Source organism: Nycticebus coucang, chromosome 10 (genome assembly GCF_027406575.1).
Source record: "Nycticebus coucang isolate mNycCou1 chromosome 10, mNycCou1.pri, whole genome shotgun sequence".
Taxonomy (NCBI): Eukaryota; Metazoa; Chordata; class Mammalia; order Primates; family Lorisidae; genus Nycticebus; species Nycticebus coucang.
In genome coordinates, this window is record NC_069789.1 from 9519995 (window position 1) to 9547662 (window position 27668).

Consider the following 27668-nt stretch of genomic DNA (forward strand, 5'->3'; position numbering starts at 1 on the left):
CTGCAGAGGATTCCACCTATAAAGAAATGTTAGGAATGACAGAAAGGGAATTTAGAATACACATGTTGAAAACAATGAAAGAAATGATGGAAACAATGAAGGAAACTGCTAATAAAGTGGAAAATAACCAAAAGGAAATCCAAAAACAGAATCAAATAAGAGATGAACGATATGAATATAAAAAGGATATAGCAGAGTTGAAGGAACTGAAACAGTCAATTAGGGAACTTAAAAGATGCAATGGAAAGTATCAGCAACAGGTTAGACCATGCAGAAGAAAGAATTTCAGAGGTAGAAGACAAAGTTCTTGAGATAACTCAGTAAAAGAGGCAGAAAAGAAGAGAGAGAAAGCAGAACGTTCACTGTCAGAATTATGGGACTTTATGAAGCATTCCAACATACGACTTATAGGAATCCCAGAAGGGGAAGAAGAATGCCCCAGAGGAATGGAAGCCATACTAGAGAATATTATAAAAGAAAATTTCCCAAATATCACCAAAGATTCTGACACACTGCTTTCAGAGGGCTATCGGACCCCAGGTCGCCTCAACTCTAACCAAGCTTCTCCAAGACACATTGTGATGAACCTGTCCAAAGTCAAGACAAAAGAAAAGATTCTGCAAGCTGCCAGGAGTAAGCGCCAGTTGACCTACAGGGGCAAATCCATCAGAGTGACCGCAGACTTCTCTAATGAAACTTTCCAAGCAAGAAGACAATGGTCATCTACCTTTAATCTACTTAAACAGAACAATTTCCAGCCCAGAATTCTGTACCCTGCTAAGCTAAGCTTCAAAATTGACGGAGAAATCAAATCATTTATGGATATACAAACATTGAGGAAATTTGCCACAACAAGACCAGCTCTAGAGGAAATATTTCAACCAATTCTGCACACTGACCACCACAATGGATCAGCATCAAAGTAAGAACTCAGAAATTAAAGGACAGAACCTAACCTCCACACTGATGCAAAAGATAAAACTAAGCAATGGACTCTCACCAAATAAGACGAATAGAATACTACCACACTTATCAATTATCTCAATAAATGTTAATGGCTTGAATTCCCCACTGAAGAGACATAGATGGGCTGACTGGATTAAAAAACACAAGCCATCCATTTGCTGTCTGCAAGAAACACACCTGGCTTCAAAAGACAAATTAAAGCTCCAAGTCAAGGGTTGGAAGACAATTTTTCAGGCAAATGGCATTCAGAAAAAAAGAGGAGTTGTGATCTTATTTTCAGATACATGTGGATTTAAAGCAACTAAAGTCAAAAAAGACAAAGATGGTCACTTTATATTGGTCAAGGGAAAAATACAACAAGAAGACATTTCAATTCTAAATATCTATGCACCCAATTTAAATGCTCCCAGATTCTTGAAACGGACCTTACTCGGTCTGAGCAATATGATATCTGATGATACCATCATAACAGGGGACTTTAACACTCCTCTTACAGAGCTGGACAGATCCTCTAAACAGAAATTAAACAAAGATATAAGAGATTTAAATGAGACCCTAGAACAACTGTGCTTGATAGACGCATATAGAACACTCCACCCCAAAGATAAAGAATATACATTCTTCTCATCACCCCATGGAACATTCTCCAAAATTGATCATATCCTGGGATACAAAACAATTATCAACAGAATCCAAAGAATTGAAATTTTACCTTGTATCTTCTCAGACCACAAGGCACTAAAGGTGGAACTCAACTCTTAACAAAAACGCTCGACCCCACACAAAGGCATGGAAATTAAACAATCTTCTGTTGAGTAAAAAATGGGTGCAGAAAGAAATAAAACAGGAAATCATTAACTTCCTTGAGCATAACAACAATGAAGACACAAGCTACCAAAACCAGTGGGATACTGCAAAAGCAGTTTTGAGAGGAAAATTCATCGCTTTAGATGCCTACATTCGAAAAACAGAAAGAGAGCGCATCAACAATCTCAGAAGCCATCTTGTGGAATTGGAAAAAGAAGAACAATCTAAGCCTAAACTCAGTAGAAGAAAAGAAATATCCAAAATCAAATCAGAGATCAATGAAAACGAAAACAAAAGAATCATTCAGAAAATTAATGAAACAAGGAGTTGGTTTTTTTAAAAAATAAAATAGATAAACCACTGGCCAGACTAATGAGGAATAGAAAAGTAAAATCTCTAGTAACCTCAATCAGAAATGATAAAGGGGAAATAACAACTGATCCCACAGAGATACAAGGGATCATCTCTGAATACTAGCAGAAACTCTGTGCCCAGAAATTTGACTATGTGAAGGAAATGGATCAATATTTGGAATCACACCCTCTCCCTAGACTTAGCCAGGAAGAAATAGAGCTCCTGAACAGACCAATTTCAAGCACTGACATCAAAGAAACAATAAAAAAATCTTCCAACCAAAAAATGCCCTGGTCCAGATGGCTTCACTCCAGAATTCTATCAAACCTTCAAGGAAGAGCTTATTCCTGTACTGCAGAAATTATTCCAAAAAATTGAGGAAGAAGGAATCTTCCCCAACACATTCTATGAAGCAAACATCACCCTGATACCAAAACCAGGAAAAGACCCAAACAAAAAGGAGAATTTCAGACCAATCTCACTCATGAATATAGATGCAAAAATTCTCAACAAAATCCTAGCCAATAGATTACAGCTGATCATCAAAAAAGTCATACATCATGATCAAGTAGGCTTCATCCCAGGGATGCAAGGTTGGTTTAACATATGCAAGTCCATAAACGTTATCCACCATATTAACAGAGGCAAAAATAAAGATCACATGATCCTCTCAATAGATGCAGAAAAAGCATTTGATAAAATCCAGCATCCTTTTCTAATTAGAACACTGAAGAGTATAGGCATAGGTGGCACATTTCTAAAACTGATTGAAGCTATCTGACAAACCCACAGTTAATATTTTACTGAAAGGAGTAAAACTGAAAGCTTTTCCTCTTAGAACTGGAACCAGACAAGGTTGTCCTCTGTCACGTTTACAATTCAACACAGTGCTGGAAGTTTTAGCCAATACAATTAGGCAAGACAAGGAAATAAAGGGAATCCAAATGGGAGCAGAGGAGGTCAAACTCTCCCTCTTTGCTGACGACATGATCTTATACTTAGAGAACCCCAAAGACTCAACCACAAGACTCCTAGAAGTCATCAAAAAATACAGTAATGTTTCAGGATATAAAATCAATGTCCACAAGTCAGTAGCCTTTGTATACACCAATATACAATAACAGTCAAGATGAGAAGCTAATTAAGGACACAACTCCCTTCACCATAGTTTCAAAGAAAATGAAATACCTAGGAGTATACCTAACGAAGGAGGTGAAGGACCTCTATAAAGAAAACTATGAAATCCTCAGAAAGGAAATAGCAGAGAATATTAACAAATGGAAGAACATACCATGCTCATGGATGGGAAGAATCAACATTGTTAAAATGTCTATACTTCCCAAAGCAATCTACCTATTCAATGCCATTCCTATCAAAATACCAACATCGTACTTTCAAGATTTGGATAAAATGATTCTGTGTTTTGTATGGAACCGGAAAAGACCCTGTATAGCTAAGGCAGTTCTTAGTAACAAAAATAAAGCTGGGGGCATCAGCATACCAGATTTTAGTCTGTACTACAAAGCCATAGTGCTCAAGACAGCATGGTACTGGCACAAAAACAGAGACATAGACACTTGGAATCGAATTGAAAACCAAGAAATGAAACTAACATCTTACAACCACCTAATCTTCGATAAACCAAACAAGAACATACCTTGGGGGAAAGACTCCCTATTCAATAAATGGTGTTGGGAGAACTGGATGTCTACATGTAAAAGACTGAAACTGGACCCACACCTTTCCCCACTCACAAAAATTGATTCAAGATGGATAAAGGTTAAATTTAAGGCATGAAACAATAAAAATCCTCCAAGAAAGCATAGGAAAAACACTGGAAGATATTGGCCTGGGGGAAGACTTCATGAAGAAGACTGCCATGGCAATTGCAACAACAAAAATAAACAAATGGGACTTCGTTAAACTGAAAAGCTTCTGTACAGCTAAGGAGACAATAACCAAAGCAAAGAGACACCTACACAATGGGAAAGGATATTTGCATATTTTCAATCAGACAAAAGCTTGATAACTAGGATCTATAGAGAACTCAAATTAATCCACATGAAAAAAGCCAACAATCCCTTATATCAATGGGCAAGAGACATGAATTCTCTAAAGATGACAGACAAATGGCTAACAAACACATGAAAAAATGTTCCTCATCTCTATATATTAGAGAAATGCAAATCAAAACAACCGTGAGATATCATCTAACCCCAGTGAGAATGGCCCACATCACAAAATCTCAAAACTGCAGATGCTGGTGTGGATGTGGAGAGAAGGGAACACTTTTACACTGCTGGTGAGACTGCAAACTAATACAACCTTTCTGGAAGTAAGTATGGAGAAACCTCAAAGACCTCCCATTTGATCCTGCAATCCCATTACTGGACATCTACCCAGAAGGAAAAAAATCCTTTTATCGTAAGGACACCTGTACTAGACTGTTTATTGCAGCTCAATTTACAATCGCCAAAATGTGGAAACAGCCTAAATGCCCACCAACCCAGGAATGGATTAACAAGCTGTGGTATTTGTACACCATGGAATACTATTCAGCTATTAAAAAAAACGGAGACTTTACATCCTTCGTATTAACCTGGATGGAAGTGGAAGACATTATTCTTAGTAAAGCATCACAAGAATGGAGAAGCATGAATCCTATGTACTCAATTTTGATATGAGGACAATTAATGACAATTAAGGTTATGGGGGGGAGGAAAAGCAGAAAGAGGGATGGAGGGAGGGGGTGGGGCCTTGGTGTGTGTCACACTTTATGGGGGCAAGACATGATTGCAAGAGGGACTTTACCTAACAATTGCAATCAGTGTAACCTGGCTTATTGTACCCTCAATGAATCTCCAACAATAAAAATAAATAAATAAATAAATAAATGCCCAATCAACCAAAAAAAAAAAAAGAAAAGAAAACATTAACATAAAGGCTGTTTCCTAAATGTTTCCTTTTAGAGATTCTTTCTCATTATCTTCTTACAATAGAAATCCTACAGAACGAGGTGAAATAGATGCCTTCTAAGTCCTGCTGCATTCTGGGTCAACTCTGAGGATTTCCACCAGAGCTTGTCAATATTACAACTGAGTGTCTGATATTGACCCTGATGTTAGTTTTAGGTCCTGGACATCTTGAGTTCTGGTTGGCCTGTTGGCCCAGAAGGTCTCATTTATAGCTAAGAAAAGGGCTTAAAAGAGAACAGCCTCAATTTCAGCTGATACACTGGGGTCTTCTACAGCCTTAAATCAGATGTCCGGAAAATCTCGTCAGAGCAGTTTCTTTGGCTGAAAACTATCAGCTGAAACTGGATTCTTATGTCAACCATGTGTCTGCAGCCTTTATATGCTGGAGGCAATTACTTACTTGTAAAATTACTCCTCTGACAGTGTGCCTTCATGCCAGAATGACCAGGGACAGGACAAGTGATTGTCAGCCTCACCAAGACACCGTAAGAAGCATTCTGGAGGACTTAGCATGTTTGCACAATCAATAGCTATGCATATATAAGGTGCTATGGTAAGCAAACTAACACAGCTGGCTCACAATCTAAATTGCGTATATACAGTATCACTTTTCCTTAATACTCTGGAAATAAGTTGTCTGTGCTGGTCAACAAGTCCTACAGATCCTGACTGCCATGTCGTATCAGCCAGCCATCCGCCCGTGGGGACCCTGATCAAGATGAGGAAGGAGCTGAACGTGTAACTCACCATACTGTTTCTTACAATTGGCTACAATTATCTGCTTCAAAATCACAGGACTGAAAATTCCATAAAGTCAAGAGCCAGGTCTCTGAGAATTCTCCTAGCTCTTTCCTACAATTGCCTTCCAAACTGCCTTGTCCGTGGTGAGCACTGTATAAGCACAGATGGATGTTTGGATGGACAGAGCTGGCTCAAAGATCACTGACACCACTGAGGAAGCGTAATGCGTGCCTTCCTGAGAGGGTGAGCTCTAGGATCCTCACATCCTTCCCATGCACATTGGAACATTGGCCTAGGTGGAAGTAGACTTTTTTTTAAGGACTGTTCCAACTCAGAGGTTCTGCAAAGCTATGCTTAGAGATGTGTATGGATGTAAAAGTATCTATCTTCCAAAATAAGCCTGTCTGATTAACAGGTTGTGCAGTATCCGTAGCAAGGTGATTATTTTTACTGTGTAGGGGCGTAAGAGATTCCGTTTATTGCTTCTCTGCCCCCATATCCACATCTTCATTCATCCTACAACACTCCCTAAGAGAAAGGCAGAGCTGATGCCTTGTAGTGCCTGTTCCAGTATAACTCCACGAGGGAAAGGGTTTATTGCCTTACCCAATAGAATATTTATTGCCAAGAATGGTGCCTGGTACATAACAGATACTCAATAAACAGAGAATGGGGTGGCGCCTGTGGCTCAGTGAGTAGGGCACCAGCCCCACATACTGAGGGTGATAGGTTCGAACCCGGCCCCAGCCAAACTGCAACAACAACAAAAAATAGCCAGGCGTTGCGGTGGGCACTGTAGTCCCAGCTACTCGGGAGGCTGAGGCAAGAGAATTGCCTAAGCCCAAGAGCTGGAGGTTGCTGTGAGTTGTGATGCCACAGCACTCTACCGAGGGTGACAAAGTGAGACTCTGTCTCTAAAAGAAAAAATAATAATAATTAAAAATTAACAGAATGAATGAGTGTTGTTTGTTTTTAAGGTTTGCTGGCTTCTTAATGATGATAATAGATAAAATATTTTGTTATGGGATTTTTCCAGCTATTATGTTCATAAAACAGTTATTATATCCATTATGATTATTTCCACATCATTATTAGTCTGTGTTCAACATTTGTTTTTACCAACTCTTTGGGAGAGGGAACTTTTGAAATTGCTAGTTGAAGCTAATATGCTCACTAGGTTCTTTATGGGTTAAAGGCTATAGACTTGCGTTTCATAAGGTTAACTCCAAAAGTCGATTTGATTAGATGATTGTTTTCCTCATTTCTGACCTTTAGAAGAGAAACCATTTGCTGCCAGATTAGCAGGGGAGGGCTTTCTCTTTTTCCTCCAGAGGGGGCTCAAAGTCCATATTTTCCTTGGCTTATTCGTGGGGTAGTTCTCAGCATAAAAGAGACACCTTTAACTATTGTTCCCATTTCCTATAATTAACTGAGTTACCAGTTAGTTGAGTGTTTTAGTTTATAGTATATCTAATTATTTAAAAATAACAGATATTTTTCAACATTATATTGTCTAGGTAATTCAACCAAGACATTCTTGTGCTTGAACAATATGTTCTTATTAGGCTACCAGCTAATGACAACAATTTAACAATTCTAATCCTGTTATACATTTCCCCAGAATAAAAGTATGGGCCAAGCCAAATTGCATAAAGCGGTGTTGGCCAACGATGGACCACAGTGGGGTGGTGCTATAAGATGATAAAGCTGCATTTTTACTGTACCTTTTCTACGTTTAGATATGGCTTAGATAGTCCCTTCCCAGAATGCCATTCTTCAAATATTTGAAAATATAGAAATCCTTATTGTGTTAAAAACAGATACAAGTGTGTAAGTCCAAGTTAATACAGCACATTCACAATTACAGACCACAGTCATCAATTTTACTTGGAAATAATTTTCTACCTTCCAAATATCAATAGCTCTCACTGTATTTAAAAAATAACTGTTTATACATATATACCTTCTTTATAGACGTATCCCCTTTCAAAGCTGTAAGTTCCCAGAAGGTAAGACCAATATCTTATTCAAATAAAACAAATTTTTTTTTGAGACAAAGTCTCACTCTGTCACCCAAGCTGGAGTGCAGAAGCGTCATCATCACTCCCAGCAACCTTAAAGTCCTAGGCTCAACCAATCCTCCTGCCTCAGCCTCCTGAATAGCTGGAATACAGGCGCCGCACACCGCAAGCAGCTAATTTTTTTTTCTATTATTTGTAAAGGTGGGGGTCTCACTATGTTGCTCTTGGCCTTCTGGCCTCAAGAAATCCTGTTTTGGCCTCCCAAAAAGTACTAGGATTATAGACATAAGCCATTGTGTCCAACCCCTATTTATATATTTATCTACATGTGGTAAGCACTTTTTGAACATCTGTTGAATGAACATGCTTGTGTGTAAATGTCCTTAGTAACTCTGTTCATGGACTCCCAGCAGTTTCTTTTCCCATTTGTTCACTTTCAAATCTTTGAAGAATACCGTTACAAAATACATGGTCTCTGAGCTTCCCCAGCTCAAAAATACTATTGCTTCTGTAATCACTATGACGCTTTGACTTATTATTAAAAAGCATCCAAACATTACCCCCTGCTTCTCTGGTGTTTTAGAAGGCTCGTTAGTATTTTTTGGCACTATTATGAATTTTGGGAATGCACCTTAATAAAGTCACCAGTTAACAGAACACTGGCAGGCAGCGTAAAAGACTTGAATTACCTAAAAGGTTCTATCAAGTCCTGTGCTTTTTACTATAGACCCTTTTCCAGTGATGACTTCTGACTCCTCAAGTGAAATCAAATTGTTAGGACTCAATTTCTTGTTGTTGCTCCTCAATCTCTCTTCCTTTTCAAGCAAGGATTCTTAGAAATGGGTAAACTAATAATACTGTCTTAAGACAAACAGACGCAGGAGTTTACAAGTGGTCTAAAACTACCCTCCCAGTGAGTCACAAAACCCAGGTTCTAATCACAGTGGTGGGTCTGTTCCTCCACCCTCTCCCTTGTACTGACCTATCATCAGTTGTTTCCAATCAGTTGTGAAAATGTGACATGATTTTGAATCGTATCTGATACGGTTGTTATTCATCATCACTATAACTTCCTATTTGATCTGGTCTATTACTAAACGTTGCCTATGTTGAGAGCCTGAAAAAAAAAATTGCTTTTAATCATGAATATAAACTATTCATTCCTTTTCATGCTTCTGTTCATAAACAGAGATTCCTGAAAATTCTCTTCTCTGCCTTCTCAGCCACCTCCTACTGGTCTTTCCAGATCCAGTTCTAACGTGTGTGACTCCCGCCCTACCACACAACAGAATTTATTCTTTTCTCTCATTAGTTCTGATAGTATGTTGCTAATGCAACTGCCTTGCAGCTTATTGTGGTGTATTACAATAGAATTAATTTGTCTTAACCGTTCTTCTCTTTGATTCACTTTTAAATTCCCCAAACTTTACAAAGTGCATAATGTTGTGCCCTACACCACAATTAGGTGCCTGGCCAATGAATGTGTACCAAATACCTGCTTTCCACTCTACAGCTGGTCTGCGGGCCTAAATTTCAACATGAAACTTGACTGGATTTGTATTATGCTTCCCGTGGAGTTTCAAACATCATGCAACAGAGATTGAAATTTGTACAGATTTACTTGCTGTTGCCAAAAGCAAAATGCTGGCAACTATTTCTCCTGTCTCCATCTATACATTCATATTTGACTCTTTTCCTATCCCAAGTGTCACGCTGCAAATTTTTGCCTACACTTACTCATCAAATGCCAAGAGAGAAAAGCCCTGGATGGATGGCCAGGTGGGGGAGAGGGCTGCAGCTGCGGGAGGGCAGCCAACAGTCAGCCCGGCTCTCCCTCCCCACCTCTCATTCGCCAGCTTTTAGTCCCCAGAATCCAGGGATACTCTGGCAATTGGAACTTTTGTGTTCAGCTGAAAAGAATGTGCAAATGACAGTTTTGGCTGTCAAGGAGCTTATTACCTAAGCCAGGAGCTTACATATTTATGAGCTGACATCTCAGATTTGTGGCTTTGCAGTATTCCTCAATTTCCCTTTAGAGCAGCCAATAGGCCAAGTCAGGCCTTGAGGCCCTCATTACTTCGCCCCCACACCAAGACACAGCAGGTGGCTCCTTTGCAGAGACATCCAGGGTCAAAGGTAAGTGAAAAATGAGCCCACACAAAATTCCTGGGCTGCACCTGAAGAGGTGAATAATAGAGCCAGCATTCACTCCACCGGCTGGCAAAGGCAGCTGCGGTGGGGGGCTCCTCACAGATACATGTAATATTAATCTGCGCATCCCTGCAGAGTTGCCTATTAACAAAGGACACTTATGAACATAATTTCACATCATTCTCTGGACCATCTTGTGGCTCTGAGAACCGGCCATTGGAATTGACCCATCCCTGTTAAACCTTTCTTTTTTTTCTGCAAAGAACATTTTCTGAAGGAAAAACAGACCTAATACCAAGGAAGGGCTTGAGGCATCATGAACCAGAGTGTAAGTATTGCTATGGAAACTATAAGTGGGCATTCTATCAAAAGGGAGGGAGTTCTGAGAAAGAGAATAATTCAGTGTCATTCTCCTTAGTCTTGGGGTATTCCCAGGATGAAAATACACTGGCCAAAGAAGCAAAACAGAACCCAAGCACTCCTCCAGGGAGAGGCTCATGAAATGCAGCCAAGACCCAGGTAGGAGGCTGGAATCCAAACCCAGGTTTGTCAGACTCAAAAATCCTTGCTCTGTGGCTGGGTGTGGTGGCTCATTCCTATAATCCTAGCACTCTGGGAGGCTGAGGCAGGTGGATTGCTTGAGCTCAGGAGTGTGAGAGAGTTCTTAGCCTGAGCAAGAGTGAGATTCCGTCTCTATGAAAACTAGAAAAACTAGCCAAGCATTTTGACTGGCACCTGTAGTCCCAGCTGCTCAGGAAGCTGAAGCAAGAAGACCATTTGAGCCCAAGAGTTTGAGGTTGCTGGGAGCTATGATGCCGCGGCACTCTACCCAGAGCAACAAAGACTCTGTCTCAAAAAACAAACAACTTTGCTCTTCCCTTGACAATGCTGCCTCCATGACACAGGCAATGTGTGGCTTCTGAGCCGTAGCACAGGGACCCTCTCTCTTTCCTCTCCACCCATCTCTGCTTTTAGAACACTATTTCCCTCCTCCGTCCTGTCATGCAGTCTGAAATCTCTCCCTCATACCCCGGTGAAGCTAAGTTACAGGCTGATCCCTCCCAGGGGCCCTGGCTTTCAGAGTCTTATCTCTCATTTCAAAATGAAAAGTTTTGTTGCTCACAGAGTTTCAAACATCAGAAGTTCTAGCCCACATAAAGCCTGCCCTGTGTCCATGACAAAGAGTGGGTCTGCATTGCAAGGACAGTGCAAAAAAAGGGAATGAATATTGTCTTGTTTCACTAAGATGTATGAATCTCAGTATCTGAGAAACCAACTAAAATATTAGCACTAAAAATACGTTGTCCTCATACTAACTTAGAACTGAAGGCAGCTCCACGGCACTCTCTGCTCCATCAAAGCCTTTCACACAAGCTATTTTATCTCCACTCCAGACCTATGAGGGAGGCAGGGCAGATAGATATTCCTTGTTGATTCCTTCTTTCATTAACTTATCCATTCAGCAAACATGCATTGAGCAGTGCCCTGGTCTTGATGCTGTAGCAGAGCGTCACTACAGAGGGGTGACAGTCCAGGGAGAGAGATGACGACGTCCACATGGCGAAGCCTGGGGTGGAGAGATGTAGGCACCATGTGACCACAGAGGAGGGACCCTGAGCCAGGCTCGGGAGGTCGGGGGGTGTTTCATAAAAGAAGCAAAGAAAGAATTCAGCCAGGAGGAGGAGGATAGGCCATGGGGAGGAGGCCCTCATGGGAGGAGGAGGAGGATAGGCCATGGGGAGGAGGCCCTCATGGGAGGAGGAGGAGGATAGGCCATGGGGAGGAGGCCCTCATGGGAGGAGGAGCAACCAATTTAGGGAAATGGGAGCATTTCCGTAGAGCTGGAGCAGAGGTGGGGTGCGGGTGAGGGGCAGTAATTTTCTTTTTTTATATATATATTTTTTTATTTTTATTATCTTTTTTAAAAATGCATTTATTATTTATTTTTTATTTATTGTTGGGGATTCATTGAGGGTACAATAAGCCAGTTACACTGATTGCATTTGTTAGGTAAAGTCCCTCTTGCAATTGTGTCTGGGGGGCGGTAATTTTCTTAAGGTCACAGGAGTAGTTGTAAACAGAGCTGGGACTAAAACACCCAGGTCTGAACTCTACTGCCTTGCTCCTTCCATTCAGTCCCAGAGTCTTGGGTGGCGCCTGTGGCTCAAGGAGCAGGGTGCCGGCCCCATATACCAGGGGTGGTGGGTTCAAGCCCGCCGCCGGCCAAAAAAACTGCAAAACAAACAAACAATCCCAGCGTCTTCCCTGACTTCCCAGATCCCCCTTTGCCATTTAGGATCTGGGTCCTCTGTTGTAAGTGTCTGACACCCAGGAGAACACCAAGAGAGTACAGATAAAAAGGCCTTGCCCAGCACTAAGCTATCACATCTAACTCTCATAAAACCTCATAATACAAGATTGCATGTGCTTTAAGGATGCCATGGGCAGAAGCTTGCAGAAGCTAAGCAATTTACAGGTCAGTACCTCAAGTGTAGATAATAATTACAGGTTCTCCTGACTTTAGAGGTTGCCTAATAGTTTTTCTACCACCTTCTAGAGGAAGATGAGGAAAGAAACCGTTTAGGAGAAAAGGCAAATCCTTCCTCTGATCAGGAATACCTGTAGAAGTATTTTTCTTCAATTTTATTTCACTTTTTAAAAAACTTAACATAAATTCCTGTTATCTATTTTTTAATTGATAAAAATCATGTGCATTGTATAAAGTATGTTTTGAAATATGCACAGGGTGGAATGGCTAGCTTGAGGCAATTAACCAATGCTTTACTTGACATACTTTGATTTATGTTGAGAACCCTGAAAATCTCCTCTCTCGGCAGCAGTTTTGAAGAAAACAATACACTGTTATTAACTCTACAGGGTGGTCACCCTGTATTACTTCTCAAATTTAATGAAGACAAGCTTCTCCCCTGGAGTCTCTCCAAGGGAATAAGGGGGAAGAAGAGATTAAGAATGAGTGCGTTGTGTTGGGGTGGCATGGGCTGTGCAGCAAAACTCACCGGGAACTTGAGAGTTCTCCACAAAGCAGACAAAACTAGGGAGGAATGGAGTTCATGGGCAAAAGGATATTGGCAGGTCTAGCACTGAGGCCAGTTAGTTCAGACAAAGGCCAAAAACTAGCACCAGCAATACGTCTAGTAAGAAAAATGATGAGGACCCTCCTGGGTAGGTTTTCCCTCAGAATTAAAGATCTAAAGACCACACTTGGTTTTAGAACATTACTTGAACTCCCAATTTTTTCGGAACAGCACCCGTTGTTAAGGAGGATGGCTAACCAGACAGAGAACGTTCTAACACAGTAGGGATTTCTGAGCAAAGCGAGGGAACTGGCAGTGTAGCCTGAGCAAAGCTTTCCGGCAGAACATCAGGCCAAAATGCAAGTTTCACTCCATCTGCAAGGTATTGATCAGCGAAAGACTTATCTTCACCATCTGGCGTTTTATCGTTATGAGTTTAGGCCTGCTGGGTGCTTAGCAGAACTTTGCTGTACACTCCTCAGAGACAACCCATTGCCTTCTCTTTCTCTCACCTTGACCCCAGTGTTTTCGTTTCAATCTCTCAGCAGTTTTCCTGATGCCAATCAGTTGCCTGTCTCAAAGACTGTTTGCAGGTATCAGCATATCTGGTCTCTTTGCTCATTCACCAGTAAAAAGCACTCTCCATCCTCTGTGAAAACCCTGCCCTCTGCAGCTCATCTTTTCACCTTAGTAGGACACATACGAGATTCTTGGGGGGGATTTGGTGCTGGCCACCCGGGACGCTTCAGAGGCACCGAGAGGCGGGCTGGAGGTGCACACAGGACAGGGCAGGGTTGCTTGCTCGGATGATGTGACCAAGAACTCAAAAGACTACTTCTTGCCTTTTCTATGTCTGGGAGGAATCTCCCTCCTTTGCTGAAAATCCAAAAGCACCATGCAAGCACCATCTCTACTAACCCAGGAAATTTTTAGCCACTAACCCAGGAAATCTGCATCTACTAAATGGGCTAAAATCTGTATCTACTATAATGAGCAACCAAGAAACAAGAAGAACTGGAACTTTGGGTAAGAAAATAATTCCTTTTCTAGTCTGACTTGATTTTTGAAGGATTTCCCTTTGCTTTGCATGTTTGGTTCCAAGCTTTTTACTCCCCTCCAAACCTCTTCCAGATGCATGAGTCTGACGGAGTTCACATAAACAAGAAACCAAGACAAAACAGCACGAGACTGCAAGCATTTCCCCCGTGATACAACCACTTTATGCACAGAGGCACTCATGTGACGCTGCCAACATGTGCTTTCTGTCTCAGATTTCCCTTGATAACAAAGGACACATTTTAAAAGGCGTGGCCCTAGGTATATTTTGGCCAGCAGGAATGCGAGAGGAGTTTGGGGATCTAGTTTGGCTTTCAACTTCCCCTCTCAGGTATTTGGTGCTATAGCTCTCGATGATGTTAAATGACAATAAAGTTAGGAACACTTTGGGTCAGGTTTGTAAGATATGATCTCATTCTACTGCTGGCAGAGCGGATTTAATATTCAGGAATCAGCTGAGCTCATTCATTTCCAAAAGTGGCAGCCTTGTGTGTTGCTTTACAGTACTTCCTCTGTCCAAGGCTGGGCAGGGCGTGTTAAAAGGGAGTCTTTAGAAGGGTCTTTCATGACAGTCCAAGGCTCAGAGAAAAGGATGGGGGCTGGGAGGGGTAGGCAGGTAGGAGGAGCAACAGCCCTCCCTGGGGTACGGATGTGACAGATAAAGGCAACGATAGCTCAGAAAAACTCATGACTTATTGTTAGAAATCCTACTACGGAATCTACGTAAGTTTTAAGGAGCCAGACACAGTGGTGTTAACACTATTGCATAGGTTCTGAAAGTTGCAAATGGCCATAAAAACAAAAATCAGCGATCTCTTTGGATGTCCTTACCTAAGTGATTTATGGTCTTACAAGACTCCTGTAACATTCTGTTCTTAATCAAGAAAGCTTATGTTCCTTGTTCTAGACAAAGTTACCTCATTTCAAATTTAGAAGGCAAATCATAGTCTTTCATTTCAATGTCTAATCCTCTAGATACCTGCTTCCTCCTCCTGTGAAGTAAGCTGATCTGGATTGTCAAGTTCCTTGTCTCCCACAAACACTTGAAAATTAAAGTGCTCAAATCAAGACTTGGCACATCAAGGCAGAAAACCCTCTGACTCTTATCAACCAGCGATGACTAGTTTTCAACCCACCAGGGTCTTGCAACCCAAGAGTGACCAGACATTGTACTTTAGAATGGGGAGGTGTCCTATCTCAAGGAAAGCTGAAATGGGCAGGAAACATAGCCAATGTTAGACATTAGGTTAAAAAGACGAAAGAACCTGTGTTCGGAAAACCCTAGGCTAACTTTATTTATACAATCCTATAAAGAGAACACACTCTGATTCTGTCTTGGATTCTAAGATGAGACCATGTCAAATATTTTAGCAACTCTGAATAAGTCTGATCATGGCAGTGACTGTCAGTTGAAAAACCTGGTTTGTTTATTTTGCATTTTATTCTCATCCTCCAAGGGATGTTTATAAATCTCTGTCCGTAGTTTGTCTGTCTCTTCTGAGAGAGCTGTGTGTATTCTGCAGTGGACTGAACACGGAGGGAGCTCATATAACCTGGCCCCTCTTAACTACTTTAGAATACTTTATACATTTTAACTTTTCTCCAAAGGAAATTCCCTGAAAAAGTTAAAGTAAGAAAAATTAATAAGCAAGTAAACAGACCCCCTAACTATAGGAACATATTATAACTGTTACTTACACCACTTTCCAATCCATCATCATTGAAAACTCATGGTTAAATAATCAAGTGCAGGATCCATTTCTTCACGTCTGCTAACAAATAGCTTCTCTCAAATGTCTCTTGTAGATCTGGGGCCATCTCAGAAGGAAGAAGGATAGTGCGAAGGTGAAGGAGAAAAGGCTGTAAAATTCTGAAATCCGTGGGGGTCTGGGAACTCTCTGAACAGACCCTGCTGAAACATTGCTGTGATTCCAGCCTTTGGCTAAACCATGATCCTGGCCTCACTGAGCTCTCAGCCACCTTCCCAGGGCAGCTCAGCCCCAGCTCCAACATTGCATTTCCCTCTAAGAACTCTGCATCGATGGGAGAGGAGCTCACAGGATCCTGCCAATCTGCGCATATAAGCAGAGGAAGCCTCACTAGTTTCTCTCTCTTGTCTGCGATCTCATAGACAGGGAGGGAGGGACGGAGGGAGGGAGGGGCAGAGAGAGGTGGAGAGAGAGAGAGGGAGAGGGTAAAGAGAGGGAGAGAGAGAGAGGGAGAGATGGAGGGAGAGAGAGGGAGAGACGGAGGAAGAGGGGGAGGGAGGGGGGAGGGGGGGGAGAGAGAGAGAGGGAGGGAGGGAGAGAGGATATTTGCTAAAAGAGACAGCAGAAAGAGAAGCACTTGCTACAACTCTCATTAACCCACAGTAGCTGAGGAATTTTCTCAGCACAGCAGCTGCAAAACAGACTGTCAAAATCAAGTGTTTAAAAAGCTCTAACTACACATCCATATACACATGTCGTCTTGCGTGTGCAAAGCTGACGGAACCAAGGCTCTGTCCACGTGCGTGCCTCTGCAAGTGAACACTTGTAGACAAACAGATATGCATCCCCACAAGAATGCTCTCTGCACGCACATATTTCATTTTCAGAGTGAAAATGTCTAGTCTCACACTTCAGGTGTCTTAAAACTATTCAAATGCTCTTGGTAATCGAAGTGCAAATCAGGCAAATAGTCCTTTGCCTCTGATGCCATGTCAGACCATGCCTTCCCCGGTTTGATCTGGGTTCCTGTCTCTTTCTTCCCTGCCTCGGGAAAGAAGCCCCCCAAAGGACAAGAGGGAACAGGTAAGGCAGGGGCTTGCAGTGTGACCGTCCAGAGTGCCTGCCTCACTCCATGGTTGGTGGCACCATAGCTCAAAACATTTCACAGACCCAGCCACAGCACAGATTGTGTCTGCGGGAGGGAGTGGCAGTAGCAAGGCCGTGAGCTACACAAGAGGGGCTCTGCAGCAGCGCAGAACTGAGGGAGGCATAAAATGACAGCAAAAGAGGAGCTGAGGGCAGGAATGTAGAAGGGAGCCGGCTCTGGGCAGGGCACGGCGGGGGGCAGTCCTCTGGCAGGCAGCAGAGATCACCTCTGATTCCTGAGGGGTCTCTCCACCGAATCCTTTCTTCTGGGCTTTGTATGTGTGGTCCCAGTTATCTATACTACACAGACCCAGTGACAGCGGGTTCAACCTGCACCTCCTTGGCCCCTATCCCAAAGATTCTGACTGTGCTGCTGAGGACCATCATCAGCATTTTAACAAGCTCCGCAGACAGTTCTCCTGCAGGCTGGAGTTTGTGATGACTCATTTCTTCAGCAGTGTCGAGAGAATGAATGAAAGAAAAAGGATATGACGTGAGAAGAGAGCTAACAGAACACCTGTGGGCAGGCTGCCTGCACTTGTGGAGGGTGGGAGGACAGAACAAAGCTGAGAATGCTCGATCAGATTGGGAGAAGGAAGCCAGGAGAGAGAAGGTCACAAGAAAGAGAAAAGGAGTGACTGCAGACTCTCCAAAAAGGCCTTGCTTTTACAGCTCCGAGGCTGCACGTGCTACGCTGTTCCCGTTGCCTGGAATGCTCTTCCTCCTCAGGCAAACCATTCCTTAGAACCCAGTTCAAAAGTCACAGCCAGCTGAGCTAAGTGGTGTGTGGCTGTAGTCCCAGCTACTTGGGAGGCCGAAGTGGAAGGATTGCTTGAGCCCAAGAGTTTAAAAGCAGCCTGGGCAACTTAGTGAGACCCTGTCTCTAAAAATCTCCAGGCACAGGTAATGGTTCCAATCACATCTTGTTTGTGGGCCTTGTTGCAAGTACCTATATGCATTGCAATAATTTATTGGCTGGTCTCTCCCCTATTTGGGAATGATGATCCATTTTATGTAATCGAGATAATCTCGCAATCATTATGTCCCCAAATTCTGGATCCAACTAGACAATTTATGGGCATTAATCAAGTGGCTAAATATATCATAACAGTATTTTTAACCTGGGTGGTTAATACAGAGACTTTTATTCTATCATTGCTCTTCAAACTGCACATCAGTATACACATATATTTTTTTCATGTACACTTCACTTAAAGAACAATTTTTAAATAACTCATAACATCTGAGTTTTGGCCTAGAGCATCATATGGAAAATGAAGAGGAAAAAATGATAAACAGCTAATGTAAAAAGAAGGTTAACAAGACACGTAGAAAAGAACGAACCAGAGTGAGGTGAATTCAGCCGAATGTGCAGGTTTGGAGAGGTGGTTTTTAAAAATGGATGTGTCTGGGACTCAGAAAGTGTCACATTTGCAATTAACGGTGGCAAGGAGAAAGCCTGAGCAGAGAGGGCTGCTCTAAGCGAGAGCAGACTTAGGCTAACTCTTTTGCAGAAGGACCACCAAAATAATTAGCAGAAAACAAAATCTCCCATTTACTTGGCTGAAAAAGGTTGGAGAATTATAGACAAAAAGTTAAGAAGCGTACTGACAAGTGGCTGGATGGATGGACGGACGGACGAGAGAGGGCTTAGCACATCCCTGGGGACCACCACCAATGAAGGGCATTTTCAATATTGTTTTTCTGCCTTTTAGAATATTTCATGTGGTATCAAGTCCTCTGTGTACAACTGAGGAATCGTGGCTCAGAAAAGTTAAATGACTTGCTCTTGTTTACACAGCTAGTAACTTCCTGAACAAGACCTAACGCCCAATCTTCTGCACGAAATCTGCTGCATTTTCCTCGGCACCCAATTAAGCCCCCGCAGTTGACAAGGGTCAGCAAAGTTGGTGAACCAGAGATGGAAGTGGAAGATATCGACAGGTTTCCATCTGACGACAACAGAGAAGCCGCCGCCTCAAGGACTGATCTACTTGCCAAAACACATGTTTAGCCAACCGCACTCCTAGTACTGCAAAGCTGAGAATCCCAGAAGTTTCGGGCGGCCCTGTGGGGAAGGCTGCGGCTGACATTCCCTGTCCACTATCTCTGGTGTTACTGGTGCTTCCCAGGGCCATCCATAGGGGACAGACATGGAGATGTGCCTTCCAGATCTTTCTTCAAGGGAGGACTTGATGGTGGTGGTGAGGATACAAAGACTCAGCCATTAGTCCAATGCAGGACACTGTGGGAGCCAGGTAGGTTCCCAAGCTTCCTCTGGGACTTTGCCAAGACTTTGTTGGCCTGTTAGACAGTTTGAATTTTTCCTCTGTACCATCCTGCATCTCCCCTCATTTCCACAGGTGCCCATCTGTAATAAACATCCTGCATGCCCCGCTCCATGTGGAAGTGTTGACTGCAGAGAACCCAACCGGGAACCTCATGGGAATTCTGCTCTATTGAAACCTGTGACCAGCAATTTCCACAGATATGTACTTCTGGGGGTATCAGAGTGTCAAGGCAACACGTTTAGTCTTCCTCCCTCACCAAAATGTTGGGGAACTGATTTTACCTCCAGGGGTGTCAGTTCTCTCATCTAGAAGAAATCAGAGGGGCCTCTGGGAGGTTTGAGGAAGTCAGATTGCCCCCCAACTCCTGCATTTCAACCCGAGTAGCTCTGCTTTTATCCCTGTTTTGCAGGCTGAGGGTCTTGGAAGATTTTGCTTGCAAGAGGGGGGGCTTCGTGGTTAAAAAAAGTTTTAAGGCTGAGCACAGTGGCTCATGCCTATAATCCTAGCACTCTGGAAGGCAGAGGCAGGTGGATCCCTTGAGTTCGGGAGTTCAAGACCAGAATGAGCAAGAGTGAGACCCCATCTCTAAAAAAAAGAAACAAAGAAAAAAGAAAAATTAGCTGGGTGCCAGTAGTTCCAGCTACTTAAGAGATTGCAGCAAGAGGACTGCTTCAGCCCAGGAGTCTGAGGTTGCTGTGGGCAAGGCTGATTCTACAGCCTGTAGCCTAAACAAAGTGAGAATTTGTCTCAAAAAAAGAGAAAAAAAATTATTTTGAAAAGCACTGGTTCTGATGACACCATATAAACCCCCCATCTATAATAAATAGTCTATGATGCTCCAACTGTCCCCACAAGACGCGAAAAAGCAGAACAGCATGGTACCTAAGGCCATCTACTAATTTGGAGAAACAAATCAACTCACAAAGACAGACAAGATCATAATGCACATTAACAGAATGATGCCTTTCAGGCTCAATTTATAGGGAACTATAAATGATGATGGAGTTGTGAATTGCTTCCTGAAGGAGTTCGGACAACTTTCTCATTTACAGGCTTCTCAGGAGGATTTAAGACAGGCAAAGTAGAAAGAAGAGCTTTCAAGTTCATGAGCCATGTTCCCTGGCTGTGGTCTGCAGTTATCTCCTTCCTCATGGCCCCCAAACACAGTAGCAACTATAGAAAACGTGGGGGACATAGAAATGAGGCCCCACTGTCTCTGTGAGCATGCCCAAGAGAGGGGAGGAATTTCTTTATTCCCTCTTATAGGAAAATACTAGCTGTATTCTATGCAAGAAGGGAGGTTTAATGGTTACTAAATAGTTACAAATAATGAAAAAAAAAGCTGTAAAAACATCATACCTAAATTACTTGCAGAATTTTCCTAAGGGAAATACCAAAAGTGTGAGAATCCTTAATCATTTAAGCACAGCAGGATGAAAATGAACCGTGTGTATTCTGAAAATACAATGCAGAGACAGTTAAAAAGAGATTTGCTTCCCTTGAGGTCGCGTACCACCACATCTATGGTGTTTATGGTTTGGTAATTCTTTCTAAAACCCACGTTATTCAGAAAAGGAGGTTTGACAGAAAGAACGAAAGCCCATCACGGTACCCAGGGTCACTTGCACATCAAGCCTCAGGTATGACTCTTCATGTCTTTATGACGTCCGCCGTCTGTAAGTACGGATCCCAAGTCTGCTCCCGAGAAGCTGTGCCCCTGTTATTATTTAGAGGCATTGCGGGAGCCCGTTATAGACATTTATTTTTCATTTGTTTAAACAATGCTGTGTTTTATTCTTTTCCAAATCATCCATGTGATTTGTCTTTCAGTAGGAAATTAGGATTTTTTAATTTTAAACTCACATCTTTTTTTTTTTTTTGTAGCCTCCTCGAGTCACTTGCACTCCCAGTTTTCCAAGCCTCCTCACTTCCCATGGCTGCACCCTGACCTCCTGGCCCTGCCCTCACCCGTCCAGCTCCAATAACTGGCAGAGAAGATGTGGCAGCTCAGAAAGCCTGGGAACTAGCATCTTAAGTAGACCCTAAGGGAAGAAAAAAAGGACTAAGGCAGGAGCAGATTCTTTTTCTTAGAAAGTCTTTGTGCTGGCTGCATCAGGACACTCAGGAGAGGACAACCTTCCATAGACAGCTTTCAAATACTGCCTCCCACTAATGCCCAGGGTAGCCCACCCAGAGAGCTGGAGTCATGTGACATCCAATCCCACAGTATCGATGGGTTGGCCTGGAAAAGCCACCAGACCCTTATACGAGAAGAGACTGAGATTTGCATCTTCATAAGGCAAGATAGTCGAGCAAAGTCACGAGGAAAACCCCCAAGTTCTAGCTTCAAATTCATTGGTCTAGCCAGTGTTTCCAACATACCCATCACCATCCAGCTTCCTTTGAGAGACAATGACCAGCCTTCAAATGCATGGTGCTGGGATGCCCTTGATCTTCAGTCTGACTTAAGAGAGGGTTTTTATCCCTTTCAAAGGAACTGAGGAATTCTGCCCTTACGGTGCATTTGAGAACAGAGCTCTTTTGTTGCAAATAGTCAGAACATCAAACATCTTTTTTAAAATAAAAGGTCAAATACCTCTAATATTTAGTTAGATCTGTATGGGAAAAAAGGAAGTGCTTTCAAGAATGTATAAATGGTAAATTTAGGACATGCCAATACCTTAAACCTCATTCCCCATGAGGTGTGTACAGAGTGGGTTGGTAAGAAGGGCAGCTTTGGCATTTTATGTAAATATTAGAAGTCTGATTAAATATTACATACAGCCAAATGTACATGAAATCTATATGTTGATTAGATATTACTCATGAGGAAACAACACAGGAAACTCTAGACGTAATTTTTAAAAGACAAATTGGGAAACCATGTAATTTACAAAAAGTTATCATAGGTTCTTTTCCAATTAATATAAATCATTTTTCAGGGAGATTTCCTCTCGTGACAAAGGAGGAGTTGGTACCCACAGACGTTCTTGACTCCTCTGGCCATCTTAGGTCTCTCCTTATATCCAGAGGCATTTTCTTCATCTCCAGATAGTATCTATCATTTTCATTTATTCATTCAACAAACATATATAGAGTGCCTGGAACAAGACCAACCTAATTTTAACCTTCATTGAGTTTTAGTCTTAAGAAACTAGTCCTTGTTTTCTAAGACAATTGTTGCTGCTTCTTTTTAAACATCACACCCCCTCACTCCAACTCCTTTCTTGAAAAGCCGTAAGAAAGTATGTTTTGTGTAGTTCTTTATGAAAACTTAAATCTCTCTTTATTAAAATTTAAATTTAAAGCTGGAATAAATCAGGCTATATTGACTTATCATATTGAGTCGTTCTAAAGCAACAGACAAGAGTCCCTTCTCATCAAGAGGCCCAGAGTTATCTGTCCACCTGAAGGATGGGTGGGGTGTTTCTCTCACCTGAAATGTAGGCCGCCTTAATTGGTGCCAAGGACGACTTTGGGACAATCAAAGCCCCAGTTCTCAGAGACTTGTACAGATGCACAGCTGGCGTCCTGAGAATGTGCACCAGTGTGGTAGTTACCAAAATATCAGGCCAGTACAATGTGTGCATGATGAAGCAATTGCCTAGTTCTAAAGACAGAAGTGCAGCATAGCCGGATTTAGCGAAGGGCTCAACAATCCTCCGTCTGTGTGTTGATAAAGGAATAGAATTACTTCAGACTGCTGTATGCCTCTAAATATGCGGCTAGTCTTAGCAGAAATGCATTTGTTTTTACTTTAAGTCACAAAGTCTAACTCGGAAGTGAATTCTTGCTACCATACTAACCTAGCATAGCAAATTTTCTCCATTTAAAAAGTTCTCTGTGGGGCGGAGCCTGTGGCTCAAAGGAGTAGGGCACTGGCCCCATATACCAGAGGTGGTAGGTTCAAACCCAGCCCCGGCCAAAAACTGCAAAAAAAAAAAAAAAGATTCTCCGTGGATAAAAATTATTAATTAATCTCCATGATACCTTTGCACGCATGCTACCTCTGCTAAAGCAGGATTATCATCTTTGTTTAGGTATAAAGAAAACAAAAGAAATTTAGTCTACTTGCTTTGGAATAAAGAGTCATATAACAACAGATGAACTATAACCCTAGCACCAAAGTAAACTAGGTTTCAACTCTCTCAGATGAATAAAAACAAATCACACAACGAATAGGTAACTAGTACTTCTCAGGGATCTGCGCCTATCAGTTTACTTAATCCTCATTACAACTCTGTGGTGATAGATGTAACATTATTATCCTTGGTCTACAGATAAGGAAATTGAAACGCAAAGAAGTTAAGCTTTTCTCAAGGTCACACAGCTAGAAAGTAGCAAAGCCAACATTTGGATCCAGGTGGCCTGGTTCCAGAGTTTCCTCTCAAACTTTATGCCAGAATGCCTCATGTACATTCCCGAAGGTGTCTAAACAGCTATCTGTGACATCGGCATAATAATGGCGTTGACCTTGCTAAGATTGCCAGAATATCTACAATAAAGCATTTAAAAGTGCTTGACACATCACTTAGTAACTAGTCTCAATTTTAATGAGCAAGCAGTGCCCAACCCTTCCCAATACTTTGCCTCCATAGGGCCAAGCAGGCTAGTCTTCATCTAGGGCAGTGTTTTTCAACCTTTTTTAATCTCCCGGCACACTTGAACCTATTGTTAAACTTCCACAGCACACTTAAATTATGTTGATCAAAAAAAAAAAGAGTAAAAAAAAGAATATACTTACTGTGCTTTGAACTTCTATCAAATTAATTAATGATCTTTAAAAATTTTTTAAAGATCACACCTAAACCCTCCCATAACACACCGGTTGAAAATCTCTGCTCTGGATTACACCTGCGGTGCATCTTACAAGGGTATATGCGAAACTTGGTAAATGTGGGATGTAAACGTCTTAGCACAATAACTAAGAAAATGCAGGAAGGCTATGTTAACCAGAGTGATGAAAATGTGTCAAACGGTCTATGAAGCTAGTGTATGATGCCCCATGATCCTATCAATGTACACAGCCATGATTTAATAAAAAAAAAAAAAAAAAGAAAAGAAAAGAAAATCTCTGTTCTGGGAAGATTGTACATGACTTCGTGTGGCCTGCCTTCCTTTGTGGTCTCTGGCCATGTGACACCACTACGTCCTCGGCTGGATAGAAAGACTCCTCTTTGGCTGTATGGGATGGAAGCAGCATTTTAGGCAGTTCCAGCCATGCTGCTTAAGGACTAAGAAAGGAGCAGGATCTATCGAAGGAAATGAACTTCACTGCTATCCTCACTCTGATCTCACGTAAGGTACAAATCAATTAGTTCATCACGCTGTTATTCAGCATCTTGCCCTCGTGAGACCCTTCCCCTGGCTCTTCGGAATTCCTCCTCTAATTCAGTTGTGACTTCTCAAATTGGCCAGGGGCCAGCCTTTGCCCTGGTGAAGTTTGAGAACTACATAAGCTGCCTTGTCTTGGACGTTCTTCTGAGAATTTGGAAGGAATTCTAAGTCGGTTTTTGACAAGTTACTGGCAAAAGTAGAAGCAGAGCCTGCCAATTTGCTTCAGGCACTGAGCATGTTAACAGGTATCACACCGGGTGTTATTAATATGTTACTTACAACAAACCCAGTTTTCAACCTATTGTTTGGGTTATGTAGAGTTATGGCTTTTGTAGTCTAGAAGGACTGTAGTCTTTTCTAAGTGGGAAAAGTTAGAATGTGGGTTGAAGAACTCAGTCCTCAAATGGAAGACATATTTATTGCAAATAAGTCTTATTTAGCCATTAGGATGTAGGCCAAATGACCAGTACTATTTCTTTAAATTAAAAAAAAAAAAAAATCATTTGTTAAAGCTGAAGACTGGAACAGATTCCCAGGGCTCAGCCAGCCAAGCTCATAGGAATGAGGTCAGTTCATTTGGAATAAAAAGTCATAACAACGGATGATGAACTATAACTCTAGCACCAAAGTAAACTAGGTTCCTAGGTTCCAGTCAGACTGGAAAGAATACCTTTGAATGCTCTATCACCTAGGGCTTAGAAAATAGATATTTAAGACACAAGGATCCTAAAGACGCCTCATGTTCTTAGCAAGCATTAGGGCTGTCTGCATTCTAACTACTGACAGGTGGCTACCCAGCCCGAAATAAAGTGTGCATTGGAAAATCAGAGGGTAGTCAGGAAGGTAAAGCTCCCGGTCTGGCCCAGCTACAGCAAAATCTTAAAAGAGAAAGAACGTCCCCTTCGGAAAAACGACCTCTTTGTATGTTCCACACTGTTCCCTAGCATCCATTATTATTGGTTTACCACGTTCCCAGGGCATTAGACCTACCAGCCTGAATACCCCAAGCAAAAATCGAACCAACCAAAACAGGGCCTCCACGTTATAGGCCTTCAGGCCTGGGATATCAACTGGCTAATCTGATAGCCATGTGTGCTAAGAAGCTATTTCTAAATAAATAAATTATATATACACATATATAGACACAGAGAGAGATTCTAAATTCTGCTGTCTTTGCCTCCCTGGCCCCCTTAATACTCTCAGCTGAAGATACAGAAAATCTGCAAGTGGAAAGTTTTTGGCACACTCAAATGATACACAAACTACATAAACAGTTATTTATCTATGGCGTAGGGTCTGAGTTGTGTGCTTCCATCAGTTTAGCCGAGTTTATCTATCCTGAGAAAATAAAATCAGAGAGCAGTCTCCTCCTCCTCATTCTGATGGAGCACAACAGCACCCTTTAGATATGAAGTAGGGACTTGGTCTGTGTCCGGCTCTACTTCTAAACTCACCATGGAGTCTTAGCTAAATCACAGCATATGTGGGCTGACTGACCAAACCTCTTTAGACTCTGATGATGTTGGATTAATCTAGATTGTATTTGTAGTGTGTTGACCTTCTCCAGGAAAGGCACCCCCCCACACCGTGCACGCCACACACACACACGCACCCCTATTATTCTCGCGCTCTCTTACATTTTTAATATGGGTCACTGCCAAGGACACTGAGAATTGTCCTGAGCTTGAAGATTCTACACACCTTTCTTTTTGAGTAAAGGTAACATGAGCCCTGGCTGACACCGAAACAAAAGAGATTTGGTGTAGATGAAAACCGGCACAAAAATGCAATGGAAGTTCCTCTTTCAGTAGTTACACTACTTTGCAGCCTGCTGCCTCTCGGTGTAATTGTGTCTGCTTTCCTTAAAGAGCACCTGCTAATTTTTCTCTTCCCATCTAACACACATCAACAAAACTTGGCATTGTCCTCACCAGTTCTTTAAATGCATTCACCATTGGATGCAAGAGGAAGAATGTGAACCTCTGAAAGAAACGCAGGTGGGTGGAGAGAGAGCCGTGGAGAAGACCATCCTTACCTCCCCCTTTTCTCAGGGTGTCTCAGATTCTACACCTGGAAGGACAGAACCAGGAGGCTCTGGGTCAAGACCGGCCTTTCTCACGGTGGCACATAAGGGCGGCTATGATATCATTGAAAGTTCCAGGCTAGAAGAAGTTAAATCTCCAACGTCTATACTATAAGGAAGAAGAAATCTTGACAATCCACACCATCTTGTCAGGAAGAAAGCTCAGGGGACACGGCCGAGTACTCTCAGGCACAGCTTCGGAGACAGCGTCCCTTTGCTTAACACACAGGCTCCGTGCAGAGACCCCCCCCATGCTGTGCCTCCCCCACTCCTCACTTTCCCTGCGGCTTGCTCTGGACAAACAGTTTCCAGTTACAGTTCAAAATTCTATCTTCAGCATGTTCTTGCTTAACCCAGCTGCCCCTCAAGTGAAGATTTTTGCTGGGAAAGATGATAATATTCCAGTAGCTTCTAATTAAACACACAGAGCCAAGAGTGATAACCTTCACACACAGGCTGACTCATCATTTGGGGTGCCCTTGAGGTCTCTGATTCAATTTCTAGCTTCTCCCATCACGCTAAAGCAAACTGGATGGAAAATATTAGAACACAAAGTGTGGCAGACCGGCTCTCTACCCACCTACCTCCCTCTGCTCCCAGGAAAGGGATACACAAAGAAATAGAAAATGACAATTTGATGGATAATAAATGATGTTTCAACATTGAAAAACCACCTGGAAATTACATTTGCAGTTGCATTATGTTTTGAGAGGGATGATAATATGATAGAAGAAGTATGTGTTCAAAATAGCTTCACCTAAGTGTTGGCTGCTTTTTATTTAATATTTGGAAGCCCCTCCCCTCCACAAAAGCACATTGCTATAATTACCTCTATTCTTGCTACAGTCTCAGCAATTTACTTTAAAACACAGTCCCTCAGCATGCACAGCGCAACACTGTGTATGGGTTACTATGTTTTAGGGGTGTTAATATTTGGGATGCCTTAAGCAGGAATACATACTTCAGGAGTGATTGGTTAGTTAGCACTTGATAGGT

The 27668-nt window shown here is 42.2% G+C and overlaps 1 protein-coding gene across 2 annotated transcripts in view; it reads right to left on the reverse strand.

Annotated features, from left to right (window-relative positions):
• KIF26B (kinesin family member 26B) overlaps positions 1-27668 on the reverse strand; it is a 490005-nt gene that overhangs the window by 142670 nt on the left and 319667 nt on the right. Inside the window, exon 1 of one of the 2 annotated variants that reach the window (XM_053607521.1) lies at positions 15805-15929. The exons of the other annotated variant lie outside the window; for it this stretch is intronic. Coding sequence (XP_053463496.1) covers positions 15805-15827 — 23 coding nt within the window. The 5' untranslated portion in view covers positions 15828-15929. Of the gene's footprint in view, positions 1-15804; positions 15930-27668 lie in introns of those variants that run through there. 2 annotated transcript variants of the gene reach the window in all.